The sequence below is a fragment of the Mytilus galloprovincialis genome, chromosome 8, assembly GCF_965363235.1.
Source record: "Mytilus galloprovincialis chromosome 8, xbMytGall1.hap1.1, whole genome shotgun sequence".
In the NCBI taxonomy this organism is placed as follows: Eukaryota; Metazoa; Mollusca; class Bivalvia; order Mytilida; family Mytilidae; genus Mytilus; species Mytilus galloprovincialis.
The window spans coordinates 6061079-6088910 of record NC_134845.1 but is presented as its reverse complement, the minus strand read 5'-3'; the positions used below and the strand labels follow the sequence as shown (position 1 = coordinate 6088910).

General features: G+C 30.4%; 2 protein-coding genes across 2 annotated transcripts; one reads left to right on the top strand and one right to left on the bottom strand.

Annotated features, from left to right (window-relative positions):
* Window positions 1-6933: 6933 nt before the first annotated feature.
* Window positions 6934-16923, bottom strand: LOC143084940 (cyclin-I-like). Its single transcript, XM_076261019.1, has 7 exons — window positions 16758-16923; window positions 14006-14153; window positions 10640-10768; window positions 9636-9710; window positions 9099-9239; window positions 8291-8521; window positions 6934-7897 (listed from the first exon to the last, which is right to left on the bottom strand). The coding sequence occupies exons 2-7, from the start codon at window positions 14123-14125 to the stop codon at window positions 7616-7618; spliced, it is 978 nt and encodes a 325-aa protein (XP_076117134.1). The 5' UTR covers window positions 14126-14153; window positions 16758-16923; the 3' UTR covers window positions 6934-7615.
* Window positions 16924-17105: 182 nt separating this feature from the next.
* On the top strand, window positions 17106-26104 carry LOC143084938 (cyclin-G1-like). Its single transcript, XM_076261018.1, has 9 exons — window positions 17106-17189; window positions 17356-17704; window positions 19179-19250; window positions 19928-20074; window positions 20535-20609; window positions 21130-21381; window positions 21887-21991; window positions 24543-24742; window positions 25518-26104. Exons 2-9 carry the CDS (start codon window positions 17621-17623, stop codon window positions 25615-25617), a joined length of 1035 nt encoding a protein of 344 aa, XP_076117133.1. The 5' UTR covers window positions 17106-17189; window positions 17356-17620; the 3' UTR covers window positions 25618-26104.
* The last annotated feature ends 1728 nt before the right edge of the window (window positions 26105-27832 follow it).

The window sequence follows — 27832 nt, the reverse complement described above, 5'->3', positions numbered from 1 at the left end:
CTAGCCAGTCAATACTAAGTTAGAGTTGTGAGTTGATGGGGAGCCTCGGTGGACGAGTGGTCTAAGTAGTTACTACTGTAATCACTAGCCAGTCAATACTAAGTTAGAGTTGTGAGTTGATGGGGAGCCTCGTTGGATGAGTGGTCTAAGTAGTTACTACTGTTATCACTAGCCAGTCAATACTAAGTTGTGAGTTGTGAGTTGATGGGGAGCCTCGGTGGACGAGTGGTCTAAGTAGTTACTACTGTAATCACTAGCCAGTCAATACTAAGTTAGAGTTGTGAGTTGATGGGGAGCCTCGGTGGACAAGTGGTCTAAGTAGTTACTACTGTAATCACTAGCCAGTCAATACTGCTCGTACATGTGCACTTTACTCCAATCTTGATTGACTAGGATGTCAGATTTCCTATCAAATTTCATGGTTTTCTCTTGGCGCTTTGGCTTCCTTCACTAATAAAACTGGCTGCCATGAAATAGCCCAAGAGCAGTGCTTAAAAGTGGTGTTAAAACACCAAAAATCAATCAATCAATCAATCCTTACATGATTGGATTGTGTCTCAAAATTTTCTAAAAGTTATAGAAAACAAATCACAGGAATCCGTTTACAGGTGGTGATGTCAGTTACTGTGCAGTCAATTTATGAAGGTGTCTGTTCTCTGCAGTGCATATAAACTGATCAATGATTCCAGGGTTAAATTTTTGTACACCAGACCGTGCCATGTTTTGTCTACATGACTCATCAGTGACACTTGAATTAAAAAAAAATTAAAAGGCCAATTAAAGTATGAGCTTTGTTTGCTATGTAAGTTCATATGTCTATTGGACATGCTAACAATTGTGTAATGGTCAAGTTTTCAGGATATAGTGTTACTCTTGGTCAATCACGGGTAAACATATTATATTATAGTATGAGGATTCCTTGCATAAGTACTTGTGTTCCACACATCTGTTATCTGGCCTTGAAATAGTGTTGACTTCCCAGTTATCTGGGTATGTTTACATAGTTCTTTTTCCTGCATAAATATACATGGGAAGTCAATAATGTATAGTGCAATTATAACAAAATGAGCATGACGAAAAAAGTTCTTTGGTATTAATGAACAGAATAATTAAACTGTAAATTGAACTCTTACATTTAAGAATAGGGGCTTTCATCCTTTACAGGACTTGTCAATTAGTTACTTGGGGTTTCCATGACAGCATCAGAAGATAAATTCAATGTTATGATGTTTATATTGTTATTTCCACCTGCTTTTGTCTCCCCTAAATATGAATTACAAACTGGTGGTAGTGGCAATGCCATAAACTATTTGCATAAGGCTTAATATTTAAGAAGATGGAAGAGCTTGATGCCTCATATGCAGATGACTTATCTCAGGAAGCTTCTGTGCATGTTTATTGTCCTTGACCTTAATTTATAGTTTCAGCAAATGCTTGAAAATATGTCTTAGTTTAAAGTCTGATATGAATTCCTGACTTATTATTATGAGCACCTATAATAGGTTATCTTTATTCTGTATATGGGATCCTGTAAGTAGGTACAGGAAGATGTGGTATGAGTGCCAATGAGACAACTCTCCATCCAAATAACAATTTATAAAAGTAAACAATTATAGGTCAAGGTATAGCCTTCAAAGGTCTAGATGTATGTCAGATGTGGTTCATTTGACCTTGACCTTGTTTTCATGGATCAGTGATCAAGGTTAAGTTCTTATGGTCAAGTCAGTTTCTCAGAAACTATAGACAATAGGTCAACTATATTTAATAGGTGTATGAAATGATAGTTAGGTGTACATGTTTTTCTGGTAGTGTTCATCTGACCTTGACCTCTCATTTTAATGTTTTATAAATCTAAGTTTTCATGGTCAAGCCAGTTTCTTAAGATACTATAAGCAATAGCTAGTCAGCTGTTTAAGGCATATGGAATGATTTTAAGGTGTACATGTCTGTCTGGTAAGGTTCATCTGACATTGACCTCATTATCATGGTTCATTAGTACGGGGGGATAGGGAGTCCTGATCCCAAAATCCTGGTATTAAAAACACGAAATCCCGAAATCCTGGGCTTAAAACATGAAATCCTGAGTTCCCGAAATTCGAACAAAGAATTCCTGGATCCCGATTAGTCAATGTTAAGTTAGTTTTAATGGTTAAGTCTGTTTGTAGAATACTATAAGCAATAGTTCAATTATATTTGGTGTATGCAATGGTATCCTAGAATTACGTGACCTTGCTCACTTACATGGATCATTGATGATGTAGTTTAAGTGCTACTTGTAGTAATACCTTCTAATTAGACTTTCAACATAAATTCAAAGCAGGCAAGACACTTTCAGCATTTTTATTCTTGTTCAGTTTTGTAGGGTTTATTTCTTTATAAAAAAGAAGACGAGTCCTCTTTGGGATCAAAGTGCTAGACTGTTATGTAAGATTATTTTATGTTGATTTCATTTCAGATATATATATTTCATAAAGCAATATTTTGGCATGTCCACTTGTAAGTTACCTTTAGTAGGAGTACACATCTGAAAGTTGTAATATTTCATTAGAGTGTCTAATGACAAACTCTTGTATCAACCAGTTGTTTTTGGATGATTTTTTTCCTACTGGACATTTCCTAAATTATGTTCCTGTATGTCATGATTTTATATCTATTCCCATGAGTTTCCTTGTCAAAACATTGAAAGAGGGGCTATTTCAAATTGATACAAGGAAAAATGATAAATAGAATTAATGTAAGACAGCTTGTGACAGAATCACTGAATCCCAATTAATCATGTAGAAGAAATTCCAAGGTGTGAGTGAATAATGGAATAAAGAGACATAACGCTCAAATCTGTACTTATTGTTTGGATATACAAGTACCCGGCCATGTCCACTCCATGTTTTTGATATATGTATTTCTATTTATGTCCATCTGAAGAGTTTTATAGTTTGTTCTAATGTTGAACTGTGGTGTCACTGTTAGGGGAGGATTGGGATCCTGCTTACATGTTTAATCCAGCAACATTCTGTATGTATGTGCCTGTCAAGAGTAGTGGTTGTTGTTTGTTGTTGTGTTAGATAATTGTCTTACCTTCATTTTTTTTGTATATTAATTTGGTTGTAAGTTTTCTAGTTTGAATTATTTTACATTAGTGATTTTGGGGCATAGTATAGTGGACTCTGTGGTATGGGCTTTGATCATTGTTGAAGGCCATACGTGACCTATAGCTGTTAATTTCTGTGTTATTTACAGAGAATTGTCTCATTGATAATCATACTACATCTTCTTTGTTAAAGACTCAATTACTAATATACCACCTCATCAGTAAGCCAGGGTGTTATAAGATGTAACATTTTAGAGGTCATTATACAGCCTTTAACAATGTATTAACCATAAAGAAAGCCGCATCACCCAGGTGCGAATAAATTCTTCTGATTTTATCAAAGACCTGACATCATAACTTATTCTGTGGCACTGAAAAAGAACTCCCTGTGTACAGGTATAGTCACAAGTTATAGAAGTCCCTTTCGACTGTCATACAAGTGAGTGGCTATAAAACCAGGTTTAATCCACCATTAAGTAGAAAATGCCTGTAACAAAGGCAGAAATATGACAGTTGATGTGTTTGTCCACTCGTTTGATGTGTTTGAGCTTTTGATTTTGCCATTTGATTAGGAACTTTCCATTTTGAATTTTCCTCAGAGTTAAGTATTTTTGTGATTTAACTTTTTAGTACTCAACCCTTCATTAAAAAGAACTGCTTCTTCAGTTCCAGTTTCTTGGCAAATAAAATATATAACAATATATAATGTGCCACCAGACTTTATTGCTTTCTGATAACATGTAATCACAGTCTTCGTCAATCTATAATCCATATAAAAACTACATAATACTATATAGCAATCTTAGTTATATATTGGGGGTTTCTTTTTTCAGATTGGAATTAACAATCAGATCACATTTATAAAATGTCATTTATCTAATAGTGTAACAATGCACAAATAGGCCCTTTTAATGTGTATTTATTAAAGATATGTTTCAGTCAAATTATTACTAATGAATATTTTTGGGAAAATAGATTGGGAAATGATACTCTTCTTCAATCCTGATTCAGCACATGTTATCAGATTTTGTTCAGAAAATAATAATAATTCATGATAACTTACAATTATTTTGCCCTATTTAATATAACTATTGTGTATTAAATGGAATGACACAAAAATATAAGGTGGTATTAGATGTTCTGATATGTATGGTTTAGTCTTCATACATTCTTTAAATTCCTACTTTATAAAGGATTTATATCTTTCATTGTACTTTTCACAGCTGATCTTCTTGTGTTCATCTTTATAAATATGCACCGTAAACAAAAAACAGAAAACATTTGTACAACTACATAACAACAACAAATTATATTTCTTATAAAACCTTTCTTACTAGTTGGTCTTTATTTGTATAAAAACAAAAAAAAAAGTCTTGCTTTAAAAACAAACTAAAATTTGGTTATAAAAACCATCTCTCGCTCTTCCCTAGAGTATTTCCAATCAAAAAGCATTATTTACAAAACTTCTGTCACTGGTATACCCTCTGACAAAGTAACATTATATCCTTGCTATGTGTTTATATTTAACTTCTTTGTGTATCAATTTTGTGTTTAATATAAGACTTAAACAAATTTTTGGCAAGTCATTGATCTTTTTCAGATGGGATTCAAATCCTGTTTTGAACAATTAAAATGGAAATTTCTATGATGAAAACTATATAAATCTAAGATAGCCACTTAATTAAAACATTTTTTCTTCATTTAAAAACCTGCTTGACAAATCCTGTTAAGATTTTTTAACCGTTTTATATATATAAACCCAGATGGAAGTTCCATTGTATCAATATTTCATACTTTGTCAGAGTGCCAGCACACACACTACCACACCCTTATTTTCCAAATTTACAAATTTTACTGGCCCAAAGTATACACATACCACTTTACTCTTTGGATTTTGCTGCCTTGATTTCATTTATTTTCATACGTTCTCTCTCTCCCAGGAATGAATCCCCAAAATAGCATTATGATTAACAGACAGTCTATCTTTAACAATCACTAATTCTTATGCATCAACACAATAAAAAGAACAAAGGAAATACTTAATCTCTCTCTCACTTTCTTGTTATCATATTGCTATTTTGAGAATAAAAAATTAAAACAGTAATTATCAACAAGTAGTTAAAAGATTCACCAAATAAAAATATACAGAATGGGTTGGTGAAATGATGAGATCCTTTATTTACATGATATCAAGCAAGGAATTTTATATAACTTCTGCTGATCTTATTTCAATCATTGGTAAATTCAATGGTAAATATTTTTTGATGTCATCTTTATAAGGAATCAGAATTTCAAATCAGATCTTATGACATTGGAGAAAATTTTCACAGCATTTAATTTGTTGAAGACCAAATATCTAAAACTACTGGTACATCAATTTGTATAACAATAACTAATCATGTAGTTACAGTGAAACTTTTCTATCAAAGAAAAACTTCACTGTATAAACAATGTTCCAATTATGATACGTAAAATAATGTTTTTCTTCAATCATATATGATGGTGGCACATGTTCCAATATCATGCATATCAAAATTGGGAAATTTAGGTTTAACTCATAATAGTTTCATTTATATCTCGAGATAAGTTCAACTTTTTTCCATTTCTAAATTTTTTAATTCCAATGAATGTTATAAGAAATATTTTAATTTGAATTAAATAAGTCATTCATCCATTACAGCACATATTTAACTTTATTCACAAGATTGTTAGAGTAAATGGCTGAAGAGCTGAAAATGTTTTTAGTTCTAAAAAAAACCATATGAAAATTCTTTAAATTTAGAAAGAACATGTTGTTTAAATGCTCCGTAAAATTTTTGTTTGTGTCTTTTGGTTTTGCCCCGTGTGGTGCCTCAACATATCCGATTCATTATTTTTTATACTTATAACCCTAGATATTAATGAAACTATGGTCACAACAGTTTAAATAAATTAAAATATTTTAACTACAATTAAAAGCAACTGTTTTCTTACATTTTATGTTTATATATATATTTTTTTTAACATTTTTTTTTATGTTTCATGTTTTTTTTTTTGTATTTTGCTGAAAATATGAAATATAATATATTCTACACCACTCATGAACAAAATAAGGGTTAGCAATAAAATCATAGGTTATAAACAACAAAAATAAACTCTGAAAGGTGCAAGTTATTTACTTTTCTTTTTATCTTAAATGTTGAAATTGTTCAATTCTATTACAATTATCAATTTCATTTAAAATAAAGTAATTATTGTAAAAGTGTGAGAAAATAAGTAGCAGAGGACCATTAAAACAAGAACTCCTCCACTCATGGAATTTTTTTCTAATTCAAAATCTTCCTTTCTTTTTTCAACCAATTTCAATTGATAGATTTAGATTCATTTTCTAATTGATACATCTTAGTTCAAAAATCAAATTTGAGAAAAAAAGGATTTTATAACCCAAGAAAATAATTTTAATCTTAACAAAAATGCTCTTGAATCAAATTTTCCGTCTTCATATTTGTAGATGTAAATAAACTATATAAAAGAACATTAAAGCAAAAAGATTCATAAATAACTTACAACACATAATAACATACAGAAATCAAAATACTGTACTCATCAGTGGAAATAATAATATAATAGTTTGTTCTTGTCACAGCCTCTTCAAAAATTAAAAAGAAAAACTTTGTACAGGTATTTACAAACAAAAATAACAAGGAAAAAAAATAACAATTTATAATTTTCATATAATTTAGCTGCAGTATGAGCAAACAAAATTGTATGTTAGCACTAATATATATTTTTGATTGTAAAAAATAAAATGAATTGTTATTTCACAGATAAGAATTATTGCCAAAAAAATATCCCCAGATTTTATAATTTCGAGAAAAAAAAATTGTACAAAGATAATTTGACAAATGTTGCCAAACAAAGTGTTTTTTTTTAAAGAAGATCAAATCAACTGATCTCTAGGTATAATATCTATGGTATCAAATTCAGAATGGGCAAGCTTCATAATAATGGCATTAACAATCATATGAGTGGGTAGATCTACAAGAATATGTTAAGTACGTAGTAATAATAAACACTTCTATAAACAGAATAAAATATGGCACTTTAACATATTCTTGTGAAAAATGTAACATAAATAAAACAAATTATATCAAAAGAGACATCGGCTACAGTTAAAAGATTATTTCTGTTAGTTTTTGATTGACATATGCATCTCTTGGCCTCAGATAGGACTTGCATTTAGAAAAAGTTGAGAAACAGAAGACATAACAGTGTAGCATTTACTTTAACGCAAAGTTTACAAACTGTTAGTTTTTGTTCTTTTCGATTTATTAATAACACATATTTCAAACGACATTTACTCGTTAACTATTCATAAAGTATATATTCGTCTAAGATTCATTTTTGAAGAAGGAAAATGCAGAGAAGATAAATTCTACAAACCAAGTCACACCAAAAAGGATAATTTATAAAGTTTTCAGCAAGGATAATGATATGATTTCTCAACTCTATCTACCTGTAACATCCAAAACACCTGAGATTACATATTTAATTGGCACTAACAGTAGTCATTTGTATGAAATTGTCTTGGTTATCCTGGTGCAACTCTTTGGCACATGACATCCTGACATCATTGCTGTCTTCATTGTACAGCCTCTTGATCCCGTCATAGATATCGTCCTCGTCATCTAGAATACTGGCCTTACGTTTGATCGACTTTTTAGGCAATGGCTTTTGAGCAGAAAATTTATAACCGGTGGGTAGTAGTTTGTTACTGGTTAGAAACCGTCCACTTTCCTCTCGGCATTGGATAAAATCTTCATTGTCAATCTGTAAGATAAAAAAGGAATATTATCTCTGGTTTTCGTAACTCGCTTAATGAAGGTTTTATATATGAAAAGGACAGTTTTCTCTACAAAAATGCAATGTTTTCAATTAAACTACATGTATATAGTAATATAAAATATTTAAGTTTGAAATGTGAAAACACCAAAATCAGTATTATATACTGGTATTCAGAAATGACTGTTAAACTATTCAGAGACTCCGATTTGACAAGTCATTAAATACATTTTGTTGTTGCTCTATCAGATTTTCTCCTTTTTTTTCTTGTTTTTCTTATTGTTTTTTTTATATTTGGTCTATGTACTATTTGTATATCCTGCCCTTATTGATTTTTTCCATCTCTAAGCATGTGTTACCATGTGATGTATAGATAAATACCTTAGCCATTTGTTGAACCATAATAACCATGGAGAGCCAATTAGGGGTCATCTGTTCCAGTTCTAAACAGATAACAGTCATAGCTAAGGTCACCGGTCTGAAGGTCATCAATCGATGGTCACTATAGCAACAAAACAAACGTCTCATCAGAAGTCCCAGATGACGTGAGGGTGTCATGTCAGAGAGTCCCTTAAGCAGTTGAGGGAAATAATTCATCAACAATCCGTGGATCTTAAATGTACAAATAGAAATACATTAACAGTATCTAACAATTGTATGTTCCTGAAGCAAATGTTAGATGTAATATACTGACCTGCAAATTATATTTATAGATTAATTTACATGTCTATTTCTGTTTGGCATATACTATACAGTAACAAAAAACACATTTTAATAATAATAACCTATCAGATCATAGTTGTAAGAAATTTGACCATCTTCGTTTTGATGTATGACATTAAAGGCATGATAATTTTAACTATTTCCTTGGAAATTACATCAGCTGTTATCAGAATATCTGCATTTAATGCTTTCAAATATGATCATAGGATTCCAATTCAGAGGGTTTTTTTTGCATAATACCCAGAATGACTGCACAGAAAAAGATCTACCGTAAGCCTGAAGATTTTAAGCATTGTGTTGGAAATAACCTTGATAAGGTTATTATCAGACTATCTGCATTTAATGATTTAAAATATGTTATATTGGAAATGGGATCCTAATTCAGAAAATACAGTAAATAAAATATCTTTAAATTTGATTAAATGCTTTAACTTTAACTATGTAACATATCTGTTTACACACTTACAATGTGAAGAAAGTCAACTGCTGTAACAAATTTACTGTTCCATGATAATTTGTTAAGAATGGCGAGCTCCATGCGTAGGATTTCTGCCACTGAACAGCTACACTGACTTATCTTCACAAGATCTACGGTGCTGGGAATTACCTGAAATAACATCATAACTTAGCTACAGAAAATGAAATATTAATGTGAGATGTAAGATTGAAAGTGGAGAAAATAGGCAATAGTTCATAATAGAATATCTGCACATTTCCAAAATCTCCCTCTCTCTACAATAACATTGTATTGGTTTGTTCTACGACTATCAAATGATTTTTTTACAAAATCTCATGAACTAGCATGTTATTTTTGAACTGAAAGAAAAGGGCATGACTATTTTTTTTATAATCATCTGAAATCAATTAATATTATCGAAACTATAAATTATAAAATGGTAATATCTGAAATCTTTAAAATTTCCTAACATGGCTCAAAAGCAGAGATGTATCTATGAGCGATACTGAATATTGCACTGGAAAGTTAATTCCCTTTAATACATACTTCTTCTTCCTCCAGGGTCTTAGCTGCGATGTAAAGACAGCTTATGGCTACACAGTGCAGATACTTAGGTCGAACCTGTAAAAAAATAAGCTATGTTAAAAACAATCCCTTATGAGACAGTGTTGGGTTTTTTAAACTAATTTAACTATTTCGAAAATAGCACAATGCATTAAAAATTTCCTATTAACAAAACAGCTTCCAAAGGTATGATAAGTATTTAAGTAAAGGTGATAGTCTCAGTTTGTTTAATCTTTTCAACTGTTTTGACTCCGGACAATAAAGAGATTTTCTCATATGAGTGTTGATGACTGTATGTTAATCTTAAGATCTTTTATCATTGGGTTGCTGTCTCACTGGTGTATACTCAGGACAATAAAGAGATTTTCTCATATGAGTGTTGATGACTGTATGTTAATCTTAAGATCTTTTATCATTGGGTGGCTGTCTCACTAGTGTATACTCAGGACAATAAAGAGATTTTCTCATATGAGTGTTGATGACTCTATGTTAATCTTAAGATCTTTTATCATTGGGTTGCTGTCTCACTGGTGTATACTCAACATCTTCATTTATTCACAAATATAATATATATACCAGCTACACTCAAGGACTAGTGTCTTCAGATTGTGCACACATGGATCTTACTTAATTACTGCTGTTGTGAACCTCTTAGTTTTCTTTTTAACATACAGTCTGACATCATCAAATAGGGCAAACACTTGTGTACAAAATGTATATAGATGGGAATGAGTGACTTTTTTACAAAAATTTATCACAACATGAAATAAGACCATGTCCTAATTTATTTGTACTTTAATGAACCTGGCATGATGTAGTTGCCTAAGTTGGTGTAATCTTTCATTTGAATAGTTATTTGGTCCTTTGAACTGGACAAAGCCTTTATATTGTACTTAGCATTGTTTGGAAGACCTTGGTAAAAGCAAATTGGGACTTGGGATATGTTTTTAATTATTACTACACCTAAACCATGTGACTAAACTCACTTTAACAAGACAATGAAATCTGTCGAGAAGGGAAACACTGAGACCAAAGGTTTCTGGGGTAAATCCAAACCTCCTGTTTAGAAACAACATCCACCGAACAGCCTCATCTCTCTGATTTCCATTCACTTCCTGTACAAATAAATAAAACAAATCATTATCATGATCATGATTACTTCCCGTTAAAACAACAAACATTTGTATTTACGTAAATATGCATCCTGGTTATTTCATAGAAAAAAGGAAGCTTCTGATTTTTTTAATTACTAATTCGTAGGTTTACTAATCCCTAATATCCCTGGTTTAATGACATCATACATAATACATTCATGTTTCTGTTTAAATGATTAGATATTTTGTAGTTTACTAGAATTGTCTTGTCATGTTGTTGGCTGTTGTCTTGCTGATTTTTCAAATTATATCACAATTTTTAATCATCGAATAGAAAATGTAGTAATTTAAACACACAAAATCTGAGTTAAAGCTAATTCTTAGAATAAAATGAAAAGTAGAATAATTGATATAGAGATGACTGCCAAAAATACATGAAATGTGACTAGCCCAACCTTGACCCATGACCCAAATGATACTAAATGCACAAAACTATGTTAAGTTACTATAGAGGTGAAATATATCTTTGATAATTTAGTGAAATATTCTTATCACTAAAATTCTAAATGATGATCTAAACAACTTAACATGCTTAACAGTTGTTTTAAACTATTACAAAAGGCTTGTTAGATATTACCCTTAACCCTTCATTTGGACCAAACTGAACTTTTCATGGTGTTCCAGGGGTAGGATACCCCCCCCCCCCACCCCCCACCCCCCAATCAAAATGGCTTGCATCTGCACCTGTTTCATATTTGTCTTTTTCACATGATTGTACAGACTTCAGATCACTTGACCAGATTGCATGCACATGATACAAGAGAGTGTGTTCTTTATAAAGTGTTACAAAAACCAATAATGCCACACTTTTGAAGTGCTCTTAACTCATGTAACTGTAGAGTATACACAAAGTATATAACTTAACATTAATGGTACACTATAAAATATCAAGGCTATTTACATTTCTTTGACATTGCTTTTTTATATGAAATAAAATTGAAATTTTACTTCTAATGTCAAAATGATGATAGATGTTGCATAGAAACAAATTTAGAATACGCCTTTTGAGCATAGTAAAAATGTTCAGTTCCTTGCATTTGGAACTTAAAATGTCAAAGTCATTTATCAACTTCATATACACTTAGAATGAGTAGGTATGGCTTGTATGCAATGGATACAAAAATGTGGTTTTTAGACCATTCCTAAATATAAAAAAACATAACCAGTCACTAAAACTATGAAATATTTGACTGATTCTAAAGCCAATGATTTATCTTATTTTTACAGAAAATATATATACTAGTATGTATGACTATTATAGGAGACCTATGCTTGTTTACATCCTACTTATTGGTCAGACTAGATAACAAATGGTAATGTCAGGGTTATACTTGGATAACATTTGTATTTGCATACACGATGTACACCACAGGTAAAATGACTGGTATGCAGAAATATATCATACCTTAGACACTGCAGTGATTTAAATTTTCTGTGTTGACAGTTGACCTACATTTTTTGTTAATTAACAATGCATAACAACACTGAAACTATGTTTAGAATGTTCCTGTGTTGTAAAGTCTACAGAACTAAAATTAATTCATGTCTAAACATCACAAGTGAAATGTTGTTATTTCTGACCTTTTTTAAGGTAAACAATTTTTCACAGGTAAAATATCTATATCTAGTCTCTTGTGACTTAAAGCAATGTTAACAGATTTAACTATTGCTGGAGATAATTTTGAAAATACTTAACTTTATAGTCTACATTCAAATAGACCATATTCTACAGTAGCCCTCTTGTTACTTAGACTATTAAAAATATTCACTATAAAAAATGTCAAATATTTCGCCTGTTTCTGAAGCCGTTTAATTGTGATGAAAAAATTGTATTTACTATAATTACATGGTAGATACATATATATTCATCTCTATTATAGGAGACCTATGATTAACTAACCTAGTTATTGATCACAAACAATAGTTTACAAATGGTAATTTTAGGGTAATACCTGAATTACATTGGTTTTATATATATACACCACAGGTAAAATAACTGATATCCAGAAATAAACCATACAGGAAAAATTGCAGAGATTTAAATTTTCTGTATTGACCGGTTGACCTACATTTATGCAAACTAAACAAGCAGTATTTCAGATTGTTTACATATATATATATAACATTACTGAAACTATGATAAGAATGTACTGCCTAGAAAACGTAAGCAAGTCTAAACATCGCAAGTGAAATATTTTTTTTAAGTAACCAAATTGTTACAGGTGAAATCTATATAGTCACTTGTGACTTTAATCATTCTCAGCTGATTAGTCCCTTACTTAAAATGTCAAAAACCTTGGGTGTACAATGTACATATTTACACAATTTGTAGTCTATAAGTGGGGGAAATGTCTTACTAATAATATACTTAAGTGACCTCAGTCTAAAATTAGAGTAGAATCTATAAAAGCAATCAAATAATGTTGTTTGAATGCTGAAATGGAAGTGTCAATTCACAATTATACGACAATACATGTATTGCAGATGTGTGTACATGATGATGCGGTTCCATCATTAGCTATACATATATACTTTAAACATTGTTGTGAACATGCTCTGAATTCAACATTTACAGCATCATTCAAACATTTTTCAGTTTGTTGGCAAATATGATTCAAAATTAAATCTTGTAATTAAATTTTGAAGAAAGAAGAATGTATCAGATCTGTTTTTGTTTTTCAGGAACTTAAAGTTGCAGTTTTTACTACTATTTTGAATAAATATTTGTTTCTCAAATATTGCCACATGTCTCTGCTCTCTTTGTAATTTTTGTACTTTGTTAACTGCATGATTAACATAATTTAAAAATCTTTCATTCTTGCATTTGCTTTAAGTGTAGGTAACTTATAAAATACCAGACAAATCTTTTATTGTGCAAGAATAACAACAAACAATATATAGCTAAGACTACAAGACTATTTAATAAAGCTACCTACCTTTTTTCACATATAATATAAATGTTGACACATAACACATGTATCTGCTTACCTTACAAAAATTTAAATGATTCTGATAATAATTATTTAAATAGTAAAAAACTTCCTCTTTTGCTTCTCAGACAGGATGTGTGTTAAAAGTATTGCCTAGAGGAATTAATCAAATTTTCTCCCCATCATTAATTGTTAGGATCATGAAGATAAACCCTGGATGCATTTCTTTAACAATCATGTATATTAATAGAAGGTCTATATTTCTTACCGATGTGTCAATATCAACAGAATTGTATGCCTTTGGTTTCCATTGGTCTTGTTCTTTAATTAAGTTCTGCCTAAGCATCTGCATTAGACACTCAGCATCTATTCCATTGTGAAGCCTCATCCTGACCCTCAACTGTGCACCAAGATAACTAGAAAACAAACAACAAATCTAATAAAAACATTCCAAAAGTTTAATATACATGTATATGTAATATAAATATTATGTTCTACTTCTAGCATGTCTAGTCTTCAACTGAGTTCATAGAAAGTTGCAATACAACACTTTTTAAAAGCAATTAAGGGTCATGTTTCTAATTCTCAAAAGAATGACCATGTATGCCTATATAAATCAAAGAGCTGAAGAGCTCTGAGGGAAAAGACGGCCATTGTTTCAATTTTTAGGGGGGTATCTTTTGATAGTCTACAAACAAAGAATGAGCAAAAGAACAACTAGAACATATAGAAAGGCTAACAATAATGAAACTAATTGTTGTTTATTGTTATTTCATTTCCTTAGTCAAGAATTCATCATAGAGACAATTTGGACCAATGAGATCTGCACCTTCTAAATCAAAACATTTGATTAAAGTTGGGAGTTAATTATCTAAAATTCAATTGAATTTAACAACTACTACAATATATTTTAGAATTTTAATTATGTACAACTGAACGGCAAGCTAAGACCATTCTCAATTTTTTGTGACAGTATTCTCAAGAAAGTGAGGACTGAAAAATCTATTCAGTTTTAATTTTCCATTGATAAAGTTCCCAGTTACAACTCTCATCACAGGGATACATGTACTTATAAAATCAAATATGATTGATATAAGCTGTGTGAAGTTTGTTTCCAGATCCCATATTTTGATATATCTGTAAAATTCATGAATAAATAGCTTTAAACTACAAAAAGCAATATTTAAAAAAAAAATGAAAAAAAAAAATGACCACTTCAATAATTATGTTGGTACTCAAAATTTATTTTTTAATTGATGACTACTTATCATATATATACTTTATGTGACATTTTTAGTGTTCAGATACATAAACTTTCATTTTAGTGGGTAATTACTCATCAATTGAGGTGCTCCTTAATTGGAGAAGGATTCTAAAAACATAACTTTACAACTGCAGTTGCTCTCCCCAATCTCAATAGGTATAAACTACAAAAAGCAACATTTATTTTTTTTAATTTTTTTTTAACCATTTCAATAATTATGTTGGTACACAAATTTTTTTTATATAGAAGACTACTTATCATCTACTAAATGTCACATTTTAAGTGTTCAGAAACATTTACTTTGATTTTAGTGTATAATTACTCATCAATGGAGGTGCTCCTGAATTGAAGGAAGATTCTAAAAACAGAACTTTACAGAAACAATGAAAACTGTCGTTTCTCTCCCCAAGCTCAAGTATCCCCATTGACATTGTTTACCACGAAAGTTGACCTACAAATTATCTGATTATAGCCTCAGATTAAAGCATTGCATGTTGGTGTGTGAATAATCTACACTACAGCAAACATCATTAGGTTTACATTTAACAAATACGGATTTTAAATTAGTATACAAATACTGTGACTGGTTTTTATAATGAATAAAGGATATCCCTGTGTGGCATTCCAACAATGACGTCACTAGGTTAGATATATTTAGAATATTTCGTAATAATGATTTTTCCGGACTGTAAAAGAAACGTATATAGTGTAAGGGAAAGCTCAATATACGATAATTTCACGAGAAACAGAAGGGAAATGTGTAAAAAATGTATTTAAAGTCAATCTGTTCTCCTTGTCATCAATTTCAGTATGACATTTTGAGGGGGTTTCCAAACTATCAAAACAAAATGATTGACGTGAGGGAATGATACTCTGGCCAACCCCATTAGGGAATTGACGGCTTGAAGCCGTCTTTCCCCAAAAGAAGATTTGACTGAACTTTTATCTTTGAAAATATCCTTCATTTGACAAATGTTTGAGGTAAAATTCATGTTATTTGAAAAACTTCCCTATTCTGTGGAATATAATTCTCAAAAGAATGAACATGTATGCCTATATAAAAAAAAGATTTGACTGAACTTTTATCTTTGAAAATATCCTTCATTTGACAAATGTTTGAGGTAAAATTCATGTTATTTGAAAAACTTCCCTATTCTGTGGAATATGCCTCACCTAAAACCCATAAATTGGGGGACATTATTATTTCACAATTACATAGACACATACAAAATACATTATTTATTATCAAATATTTGTGATGTTAAATTACAGTAAAATGAGAAGTATAGCCTCTAGTCTGTAAGAAAAATTCTGGAATGTTCCACCTTAAAAATTATGAAATCCTTAGAAATCATTGATATAAGAATATGGTGAAACTATTAACAACATGATTAAAGTAAATTAGAAATAAGTAATTACCTTAACTAAGTCAAAACATGTTTGTATAATTATGTTTAGAAATTTATTGTCAAGCAAAAACAGCTGATGCAGTAAAAATGCCTCTGGGTATATGCCTATGGGTGGGTTGTCATAAGAAGTCTGATGAAATAAATTTAATGGGGAAAACAAAATACTATTTTTTTATTATTAAATACTGACATCTGACTTACAATTTTCATAAAAGTCTTCAGATGGATTTAGAAACAACATTTCATCATTCAATTTTGACATTTCTTATCATCTAAAATGGCTGCCATGACAAAAATTTGTTTCTGAATACACAAATTTGGGTGGTAACAGTGTATTATAAACTCACCTGTGCAATATCTAGGAACAGAGCCTGGACAAAGATGTTCCTTTGGCCCATGAAAATTAAAACGACCTCTTAATCTTCTCTTATACCTCCATGGTTTTTAGTATGCGAAATTTACGATATAAAAGGAAGAAATTCTTGTTGATAATGAGATGTAAAAGAAGTTCGCGGAATACACAAAAATATTTACATAATAAATTAATGCGCAATGCTACTAATTAACTTTTCGGGAAAATGCTTCGATTTTTCTACATATGCATCAACTTAAAACGAATAGAAATGGTTTTCGTCTATACATCTTTTGTATTTACACAAGTTGACTTAAAACTCTTTGGATACTATTGAGGCTTCAATTTTCAAGCGCATGCTGAATACACTATCTGTAAACAGGCTCCGTATCGACTGAACTGTCAAAACATAGCAGGTGCCCGTTTGGTAAGATATTTTCGTTAAACTGCAAATCTAGGCAAAAAATTGTTACATGCATTCTAAAAAGAAATTTATAAAGTTCTTAAATAGAATTATGGGCGTTAGAAATACCTTTTATCTACAAATTCTAATTTTCAAATTGTTTATTTACAAACTTTTATTTTATTTTTAGATCAGAAGAATTGATAAAGTTTCGACCAATGAGATAGCCAGGTTATTTTGTGAACCAATCGCGGCGAATGTTACAAACACTGGCTGTCCGCCAAGATTTGAATTTGCAGATGATATTGACAGCTGATCGTCTGCCAAGAACCACCAACAAAATAACCCAGATAATATTAAATAGGAGAAGCTGAAATCATCATGCTAACACAGTAAAGTAAGGCGGTTGTTGTAACCTGTGTGAGCTAATTTTGCCAGTTTAAAATTGAGTCAAGATGGTTAGTGGTCAACTTGTTGCGGCGTTACCATCGACATGCAATCCCAAAGACTCCGAGATCGAACAAAGGGATGAACGAAAGGTAGAATTTCTGCTTCTTTTGCAGCCCCTTACATAAAGTTGAGAATGGAATATCTTGTTCCATTTTGTTTTTTTAAAGTTGTTTTTTAACAAAACGTCTTCAAAATTTTATTTGTGTTACAAAAAATTTAGATAAGAAAAAAATCATAAAAATGTCCCTATAAAAAAAAATGTTAAATTTATATAATTTAGAATTTCTTGATATATTTAGGGCCACAGTTATATCCTGACTATAGGAAAAAACTTATGTCAGTTTTTTTTTAATTTCTTCAAATTTTGAACATATCAAGTATTCCATGTACATTCCTTGTTCATTTAATTGAAATACTATTTAAGGACCCCCTACCCCCATTTAAGATGAGAAGAAATTTTTATTTTTTGTATTATAAAGCATTGAATTCAAATGAGGAGCAGTCAACGGATACATGTCACTGATTTGCATTTTGTGAGTTCAGCATTTAGTCACAAAAAAAATCATTATAAATTTAGTTAAATATTCTTTAAATGAATCGATATCTTGATATATTTCTAATTTTGAAGTCAATCTTCTTGAATAATCAGGACAGTAGTATTTTCCAGATTTATCATTATTAACATTGATAGCAATAAAACACTTATTTAACCTAAAAAGCAATAAAACACTTATTTAACCTAAAATGGAATTTTGAACTGGGGAATTCTTTTATTCAATTATATTTTAACTGATCAAATTAAACATGTTAAATGAAAGGAAATGAAGTGTTAGTAACAATGATTGACAGACATAAAATTTGTTATTCATTTATCATGTTTATAGCAGTTAAAACATAATTTTTTACAATATAGACATGTTTAATACATATGCATATATATAGGTAATGTATAATTTACCTGTGAAAAGCCTTTGTGGAATGTTAGTGAAACTGATACAATAATTAAGAAATTGTTCTTTCATCATGTTTATTCAAATTTATGCCAATAATATAAGCCAGACAGCCTCTAGAATAAAAATTAATTACTTTTTATTAAATTTCATTAACATGAACAAAATAAGTACATGCATTATCATGATTATGGGTTAATGGTCGAGATATGTAAGATGAACAGCCCCTTTTATTGCTAATTCCTACATTAGGCTAAATTCTTGCTAAGCTACATTGTACATCTTTAAAATTTGTACTATTACATGTACATGCAATGCTTAATATGCTTAACTAGATCTGTCACTTGGAATATATGCTAACTTAGTCTTAAATGAAATTTATTGCTTAAGCATGTTACATATCAGACAAACAAGTTTCTGCTGAAAAAAGCACATACAGGTTTCACTACCAAATGTCCATGCCAAACATTTCTTCTGAGATTAAGTGTACCCACAAACATTGAAAGATGTGTTTTATTAGGCAACCTGGTTGTATATAAATACCTTCACATTAAGCAATTCTTCAGAAACTTGAAAGACTACTTAGTCAACACATATTTTTGTTTTAATTTAGGAGTCGATCTTGTATAAAGATCTGATGAATGATTTGGTGAAACTGGCAAAGTGTCCATTCAGAGAAAATCTGGTGAGTTTCTATTTTGAATTACATTCATGACATTACTGGTAATCTTATGAAATATGATTTAAACATACTCAGATATTCAATTTTAGGAATAATTGTTGCTTTCATGATATGTTCCATTTCATTGAATTAAAAAAGTATTTCTTGCGCTTGAAAAATAGTCCTTGTTTTGACATGTACATGATGTATAGTTATTTGGAGAATCAACTCATTCCTGTTCTTCATGTAAAGAAAGTAATTAAGTAATCTACTTTTTGCTAAAACTCTTCAAAGGCGCAGAATTTTTTAATCTTCCTAATCCTTTCCAGGTGAATTACATTTGTGTAGAACTTGAGACATTTTTCCTTAAAAATCCACAAGAATGTTACCAATATTAAGCTGAGACATCATCACTATTATGATTTTTATGCCCGACCTACGATAGTAGAGGTCAGTATGTTTTCTGGTCTGTGCATCTGTTGGTTCGTTCATTCGTCTGTCTGTCATGCTTCAAGTTAAATATTTTAGTCAAGGTAGTTTGTGATGAAGTTGAAGTCGAATCAACTTGAAACTTAGTACACATGTTCCCTAACAGAGTTTTTACCCCAATTTCACGGTCCACTGGACATAGAAAATGATAGTGCGAGTGGGGGCATTGTGTAATGGGGACACTTTATTATTTATACTTTATATAATTATAGGCTGGGAAGTTGGAGAATATGACAGACAATGACCAGAGGGACAATGCAGTGTCATCACTGAGATGTTTGAATCAGTTCTACAACTTCAGCTCCCAAACATTTGCAACAGCTGTACAGTATTTAGACTTTGTTCTCTCAAAAGTAAAGGTATGCAAATTAGTTATACATTTTACAATGTACTAAATAATAATATTCATTTAGATTTGGGAATTTAAGGTTAATGTTCACATGATAAGCATAGTTAATTTTCAAAAAACAAATTAATGCAGGTTTAAGGTTTACATGGAGGCTAAGCTAGTATCCAAAAAACAAATCAAGAAATTAATAAAATACAAAATTCATTCTTTATTCACACCTTAGGAGTCAACAAGAGAAATTGTTTTGCTTACACATGTCTGTAATTGGCCACCAAAGATTCTACACATGCATGTAAATTGAAGGTAATTGATAGCATTACAATAAAAAATACAAAGTATTCTTCTACTGACTACAAATAAATAAACTGAAATTCCTCCAATTACATCATGCAACCATTTAAACATGTTAAACAATGAATAACTATAAAGTATTGAGTTTTTGTATAACAATAATATTTGATTCCTTTCAGGTTCAGAACAAGTACCTGTCCTGTTTAGTTGCAGCTTGTCATTATATTTCCACAAAAATTAATGAAGAACCAGAGGTAAGCTCATTTATAAAATATCAAGGAATTTTAAATTATGTCAACAAATTAAAATCTTGTGACTTATTGATACTCTCCCAACATTAAATTTTTCACAGTAACTTTTTATTTGTCTTTTCGTCCTGAAAAGACAAATATAAAGTTACTGTGAATAATTTATTGATAAATGATAATCATGATAATCTAAAAATCAAAAAAATTCTGGCTTCAGCATATCTCAACATATTACTATTAAACAGCAGGTTCTTAGCTCAAAGTATTTGAACCAATAATTTCAGGTAAAGTGAGGCATGATCAAACATGTCAAACCTATTTTGAAATTTCATAGGTTTGTTGGAAAATATAGAGATGAACTTAGTATGGAAAGAAACTGTAACACAGGAAGTATACATTATTAATCCTAATGAAAAGTAGCCAATATGACAAAATAATCATGATAATTCTGTGTTTAAAATATAAAAGACTACTGTATCTTACTGAAATTTAAAGTTTTACTATGTTGTATACTTGTATAATTCAGGATACCCCATCAGCTACAGAGTTATCCCACATTCACAGACAGATGTGGAAAGCCTCAGATTTAAAAAGAATGGAACTGGTGGTACTCCAAAAGATGAACTGGAAACTCTGGCCTGTTACCTGTTCTAGTATTCTTAAACACATCTGTGATATAATGAGTAAAGTCAATCCAAGTCTTCCAAGCTCTTTACTAGATGACCTCCTCCAAAAGTTTGAAGTTTGCATAAACTACAATAACTGTGTGCTTTATACTGTAAGTACATTATTAAATTTGTTTTTATAACATGTATAGCTGGTTATTTTATTTTTTGATATGCATGATGAGAAATTGTTATGTAAGTCCTATCTGTATATTTGTACTACTTGGGAATGTAAACAGCTCCTGTGGTTATTTTATTTTTTATGGCGGTGATTTCAAAAATTCAAAATGTCAGCCTTCCTTTGTTGCAAACAGATGTAGATTTACCCCCTTTAGGAGGTGATCTATTCAAAATAGATTTTTTTCTCTTGATGAATTGGAAATTTTAGAATTTTTCTTGTTTTGGAATGAGGTATTTTAAATATTGTCATTTCATGAATTTTTAATATAAATGTTTTGACAAGAGTATCAGGATACAAATGTTATTACTAATATTAGACTGAAATTTGTATCTTTGTCTATTTGTTTTCAGAATGAAATAAATCAAATCATGATTAGGAAAATAAACTAAGAGTATACATCATGTAAATGGGCGTTAATGTATGTTTCTTAATTTCAGATTCCAACTCTTTCCCTTTCCTTGGTACAGTTACATTTGAAAGAATGTGATCTATTAACACCAGCTTTAAGTCTCTGTCTTCTACAGCTTCATGAAATATGTGATGTAAGTCTTGATATAGAAATCAATAGTATTATTATACGACCGCAAAATTTGAAAAAATTTTCGTCGTATATTGCTATCACGTTGGCGTCGTCGTCGTCTGCGTCGTCGTCGTCGTCCGAATACTTTTAGTTTTCGCACTCTAACTTTAGTAAAAGTGAATAGAAATCTATGAAATTATAACACAAGGTTTATGACCACAAAAGGAAGGTTGGGATTGATTTTGGGAGTTTTAGTCCCAACATTTTAGGAATTAGGGGCCAAAAAGGGCCCAAATAAGCATTTTCTTGGTTTTCGCACTATAACTTTAGTTTAAGTAAATAGAAATCTATGAAATTTTGACATAAGGTTTATGACCACAAAAGAAAGGTTGGGATTGATTTTGGGAGTTTTGGTTCCAACAGTTTAGGAATTAGGGGCCAAAAAAGGGCCCAAATAAGCATTATTCTTGGTTTTCGCACAATAACTTTAGTTTAAGTAAATAGAATCAATGAAATTTAAACACAATGTTTATGACCACAAAAGGAAGGTTGGTATTGATTTTGGGAGTTTAGGTCCCAACAGTTTAGGAATTAGGGGCCAAAGAGGGACCCAAATAAGCATTTTTCTTGGTTTTTGCACCATAACTTTAGTATAAGTAAATAGAAATCTATGAAATTTAAACACAAGGTTTATGACCATAAAAGGAAGGTTGGTATTGATTTTGGGAGTTTTGGTCCCAACAGTTTAGGAATAAAGGGCCCAAAGGGTCCAGATTTAAACTTTGTTTGATTTTATCAAAAATTGAATAATTGGTGTTCTTTGATATGCCAAATCTAACTGTGTATGTAGATTCTTAATTTTTGGTCCCGTTTTCAAATTGGTCTACATTAAGGTCCAAAGGGTCCAAAATTAAACTTAGTTTGATTTTAACAAAAATTGAATCCTTGGGGTTCTTTGATATGCTGAATCTAAAAATGTACTTAGATTTTTTATTATTGGCCCAGTTTATAAGTTGGTCCAAATCGGGGTCCAAAATTAAACTTTGTTTGATTTCATCAAAAATTGAATAATTGGGGTTCTTTGATATGCCAAATCTAACTGTGTATGTAGATTCTTAATTTTTGGTCCCGTTTTAAAATTGGTTTACATTAACGTCCAAAGGGTCCAAAATTAAACTAAGTTTGATTTTAACAAAAAATGAATTCTTGGGCTTTTTTGATATGCTGAATCTAAACATGTACTTAGATTTTTGATTATGGGCCCAGTTTTCAAGTTGGTCCAAATCAGGATCCAAAATTATTATATTAAGTATTGTGCAATAGCAAGAAATTTTCAATTGCACAGTATTCAGCAATAGCAAGAAATCTTCAATTGCACAGTATTGTGCAATAGCAAGAAATCTTCAATTGCACAGTATTGTGCAATAGCAAATATTTTCAATTGCACAGTATTGCACAATAGCAAGAAATATCTAATTGCACAATATTGTGCAATAGCAAGAAATTCCAATTGGATTTCAATTGGAGTTATCTTTCTTTGTCCAGAATAGTAGTTGAATCAACTTAAATCATTGTTTTATACAATATACAATGTATATTCACTTTTACTACCAACTGATAGATTAAAACAATCTTTACCATTCAGTGATAACAAGCACTTTTTTTACATTTTAATATTTTATGATGCATTTAAATGAGTAGTTATTGTTGCAAACTTCATTAGAAATTTGAATTGAGATCAGTTTTGAAATAAGGGAAAGGGGGATGTGAAAAAAAAATTGGAGGGTCAATTTTTTTCATTTCAGATTTCATAAATAAAAAGAAAATTTCTTCAAACATTTTTTTGAGAGGATTAATATTCAACAGCATAGTGAATTGCTCAAAGGCAAACATTTTTTTTTAAGTTCATTAGACCACATTCATTCTGTGTCAGAAACCTATGCTGTGTCAACTATTTAATCACAATCCAAATTTAGAGCTGAATCCAGCTTGAATGTTGTGTCCATACTTGCCCCAACCGTTCAGGGTTCAACCTCTGCGGTCGTATAAAGCTGCGCCCTGCGGAGCATCTGGTAGTAATTGTTGTTGGTAGTTTTTCATATAAAAGTAAAACTGATCCATCTTGATTTCGAAAAAAATATGAAAACAACACTATAAATTGTATGTGTCATAAGTGAGCCCTAATAGCTTTCCTGAATCTACCATCGTCTGGAATTCTCAAAGTCAAATATATGAAACCCAAGGAGGTATAAAGACAGAAACACATGATTCCATGAAGAAGAGTTATAAATATGATTAGGAGTGACCTAAAATAATAGCAAAATCCATCTATGGTCAACTCTGATTCAGGGAGATGAAAACTAAGTTACTTAGAAGTAGACAATTTAAGAAAAAATATTTAAAATAAAGCCAGAAATAATGCACTGACTTCTGATGCCAATTTTCAAATCTGCTAAATGCTATCTCATACCTGTTGATGGGAGTGTAAATTTCTTCAAGTGGTCAGATGTTATATCTGTTATCCATTTGTAAAAATTCTTATAACACAAAATGTGTTTTATTTTGTTTTCCAGGTTGGAGATTCTGAGTTTTATGAGTGCTATGAATCAATTACAAAGATTTTATATAATTATTGTAATTATCCAAGCAGTCATCCAGCTTGTCTCCCCTTGCCAAAACCTCAACCAAGGATCAACTTGATGACAAGACCTAGTGCCTATGGAGATACAGATCTACCCACTATTTATGAAAACCCTGTCACTACAATTTATGTGTAAGTAGACCATCATTTTATCACATGTCTGTTAGCATACATCAGTCAGGTTATAGAGTATGTTCTTCATAACTTACAAAGTATTTTTCAAAGGAAAATGCACAGTGCATGAAGTAGAAAAAATTTGCACCAAAACTTGAAATAATCAGAAAAAAAAGGAAAGCAGTCAATTAAGCATGAAAAATAAAAACCAGAAGACATTTTATGTATTCAAACAAAGTTATGAACACATGAACAGGAATAGCTCATTTTTTTCCTAAAGAAAACTACTATTTATATATCATTGAGTTATTATTTTAGGTGTTCAAATGACCACAACTTTCATGTTTTTATCTAAATTTAAAGTTCATGCTTGTTAGGGAAGACATCAAAAGATCGATGTAGGATAAAAAACTTAAATCAAATAGTTTGGGGGTGAGGGGGTCAACATTGCTGCAAGTTTTGTTAATCTAAAATCAATTTTACATATATCCCTATTGGTCAATCAATTTTTCCTAAATTAAGTGAAAAAACTATGTGAATTAAGTTTTTTATCCTTCATTGAACTTTTGATGTCGTCCCTTATTCAGTGTGCTTTATACTTGTCAATCAAACTTATACAGTTCAAGGTTTTTGTCCGGTCAACACAAGGCAATCATTTTATGTACATGCTCAAATTGATTCTTGAAAATCTGAATAAATGACAGTATTAGATATGAGACAGCATCCCAACAATACAAAACCAGAAAACATGAAATTTCCAGTACTTTTTTGAAAATCCATTTTCTATTTTCAGGTCTACAAGTGATTCTGATGAGTCCCCAGTTATAAAGAAAGAATATGACAGTTGGAGTTATTGTGTATTACCTAGAAGATGTTCCATCACAGCTGAATGATCACTATAAATCTTCCTTATATTCCAATGTAGGCAGCAGTTATATACAATACTCTGGAATTCTTATTGTTATTGTTTCTCTGTACTAAATCTTTCCTCCTTTGTTGACAATGATTCCTGTTACATTTTTATATGTGTATGTTTGTTGATAATCAATGCAAATCATATGTGTACCTGATATGGAGGATATAAAAAAGAAGCTGTAATTGGAAATTAGTGTGTGAATGTGTCAGTGTTGTATGATTGTTGTTGTGTAGTATAGTTGTTAGAGGGCAGATAGCTTAAAGTGTGATAGTATTATAACTTAGAGATGCAAAAAAATATCTAATGTTTTATTATATTTTATTATTTAATTTGTTTCAATTATTTGAAATTTTAGGATTCAACAGTTAACTGTTAAAAGAATATTTTTAATAAATGTAAAATTGAGCTTGAATGTATCAGCTGAAATTTGTTCTTAAAATAGACAGAAGTAGCCAGCTGGTTTATTATTAATTTAATTTTAGTTTCAATTTCACATTTTAAATTAATTTTTAGAATATTATTTCCCTCAAAAGAATATTTTCAGTCCATTTCTAACTATAAACAACAGATTTTGTTTCTTTTTAATTTTTGTTTTATATGTTTTTTAAAATATGCTATTCATGTTCTATATTTTAACAAATGTTAGTACCCATTTACTTACACTTGTATTTATTCTTTATATAAGACAGACCCAGGGTGATAGAAAGGAAGGTGGAATATTTCACTTCCAAAGAACAAATCAATCACGAACAATATATCTAATCTGGTACCTTCTTTTTTTAAGTAGAGGAAAGATAAAAAATATATATATATACCCTATTATGGTTGTGCCTGTCAACTTGCCAAAATTAAAAACAAATGTGTAAACTTTTAAAAAAAAATGACGAACAAATTTAACCTTGAACTTTTAATTTTTATATCATGGGCGACCAGAATTCTTTGGATTGAGATTAATGATGGATTAGAGTAAAAAATCTTAAAAGAAATAGCTTTCAAAATGTGTATTTATTTATTTCTGGAATGGAAGAAGCTTTTTATTGTAAAATATTTTTATTTAACTTACATTGTTTGATTTTATCAAATGGCAAATTGTGTAATTACCGGTATTGTACATATTTTTTTAACGACCAAATTATAATTACAAGTTGTGCAATAACTATACTAATTATCCCTCCATACTGTTGAGTCAGTATTGTTATTAATCTGTTGATTATGTTAAAATTTAACATTGTCAGATATTATTGTTATGTGTAAATATATCTATTATTTATTGACATTATGTGTAGTGCCATACAAAATAATTGTTGAATGACAAGAATGGAACGATTTACATATCAAAGATTGCATGTCACAAAAAAAAATTTAAATCGCTTTTTTTCTGAAAATTGGTGCATACTGTACTTCAAATTAAGATTTATTACAATTTGGTTGTTTGTAATACAAATTATAACATTTAGAGTTTGCATGACCAACCTATCCTTTTATAACCTCATTAAGGAAGGTTCAAACGAGTAAGAATAATGAAAACAAAATTGTACTTTTTACTGATCTCACATGTGCAGAAAAACTTCTGGAAAACCCTTTAAATTTTGGCAAAGTTTCTCCTAACCATGGCTAAACTGAGTGTAAATTAAGCAAGACAGACTTTGTTGCAGTTTATGAAATGTGTTAAATACACAGTTCTAGATATATACAGTTTTATTGATGCATTTAGTTAGATTAAACAACTGTTTTGTATGGCAAAATGTGATTGTACTCGTTCTATGCAGTAAGCATGAAAAAAAGTTTTATACATTTATATATTTTTAAAATGCAAAAATGGTGCAAAAAAGAATAAAATTTAAAAACAATGTGCAGTTTTTATTTTTACTTACTCTCTTACAGATTTGCTGAAGGAAAAATAGATAATTAATTTTTTTACAGACTTCTTAATAGCAGATGAAGATTAATGACCCATTAAAATTTTACCAATGTTATATTACCTCTTGAAATTGCACTTTATTGACATATTTGTACAATTATATAGAAAGAGACTTCCCTCCCTGTGCATAAACTGTTCACCTTGTGTAACTTTTACCTGGATTGTCGATTTGTCATTGAGTATGATCTAATTTTGAAAAGTGAAGGTCTGCTTTTTAAAGAGAAATAATTCAATACCTGCGTCACCAAACGCGAAAATCGGTCTTGTATCT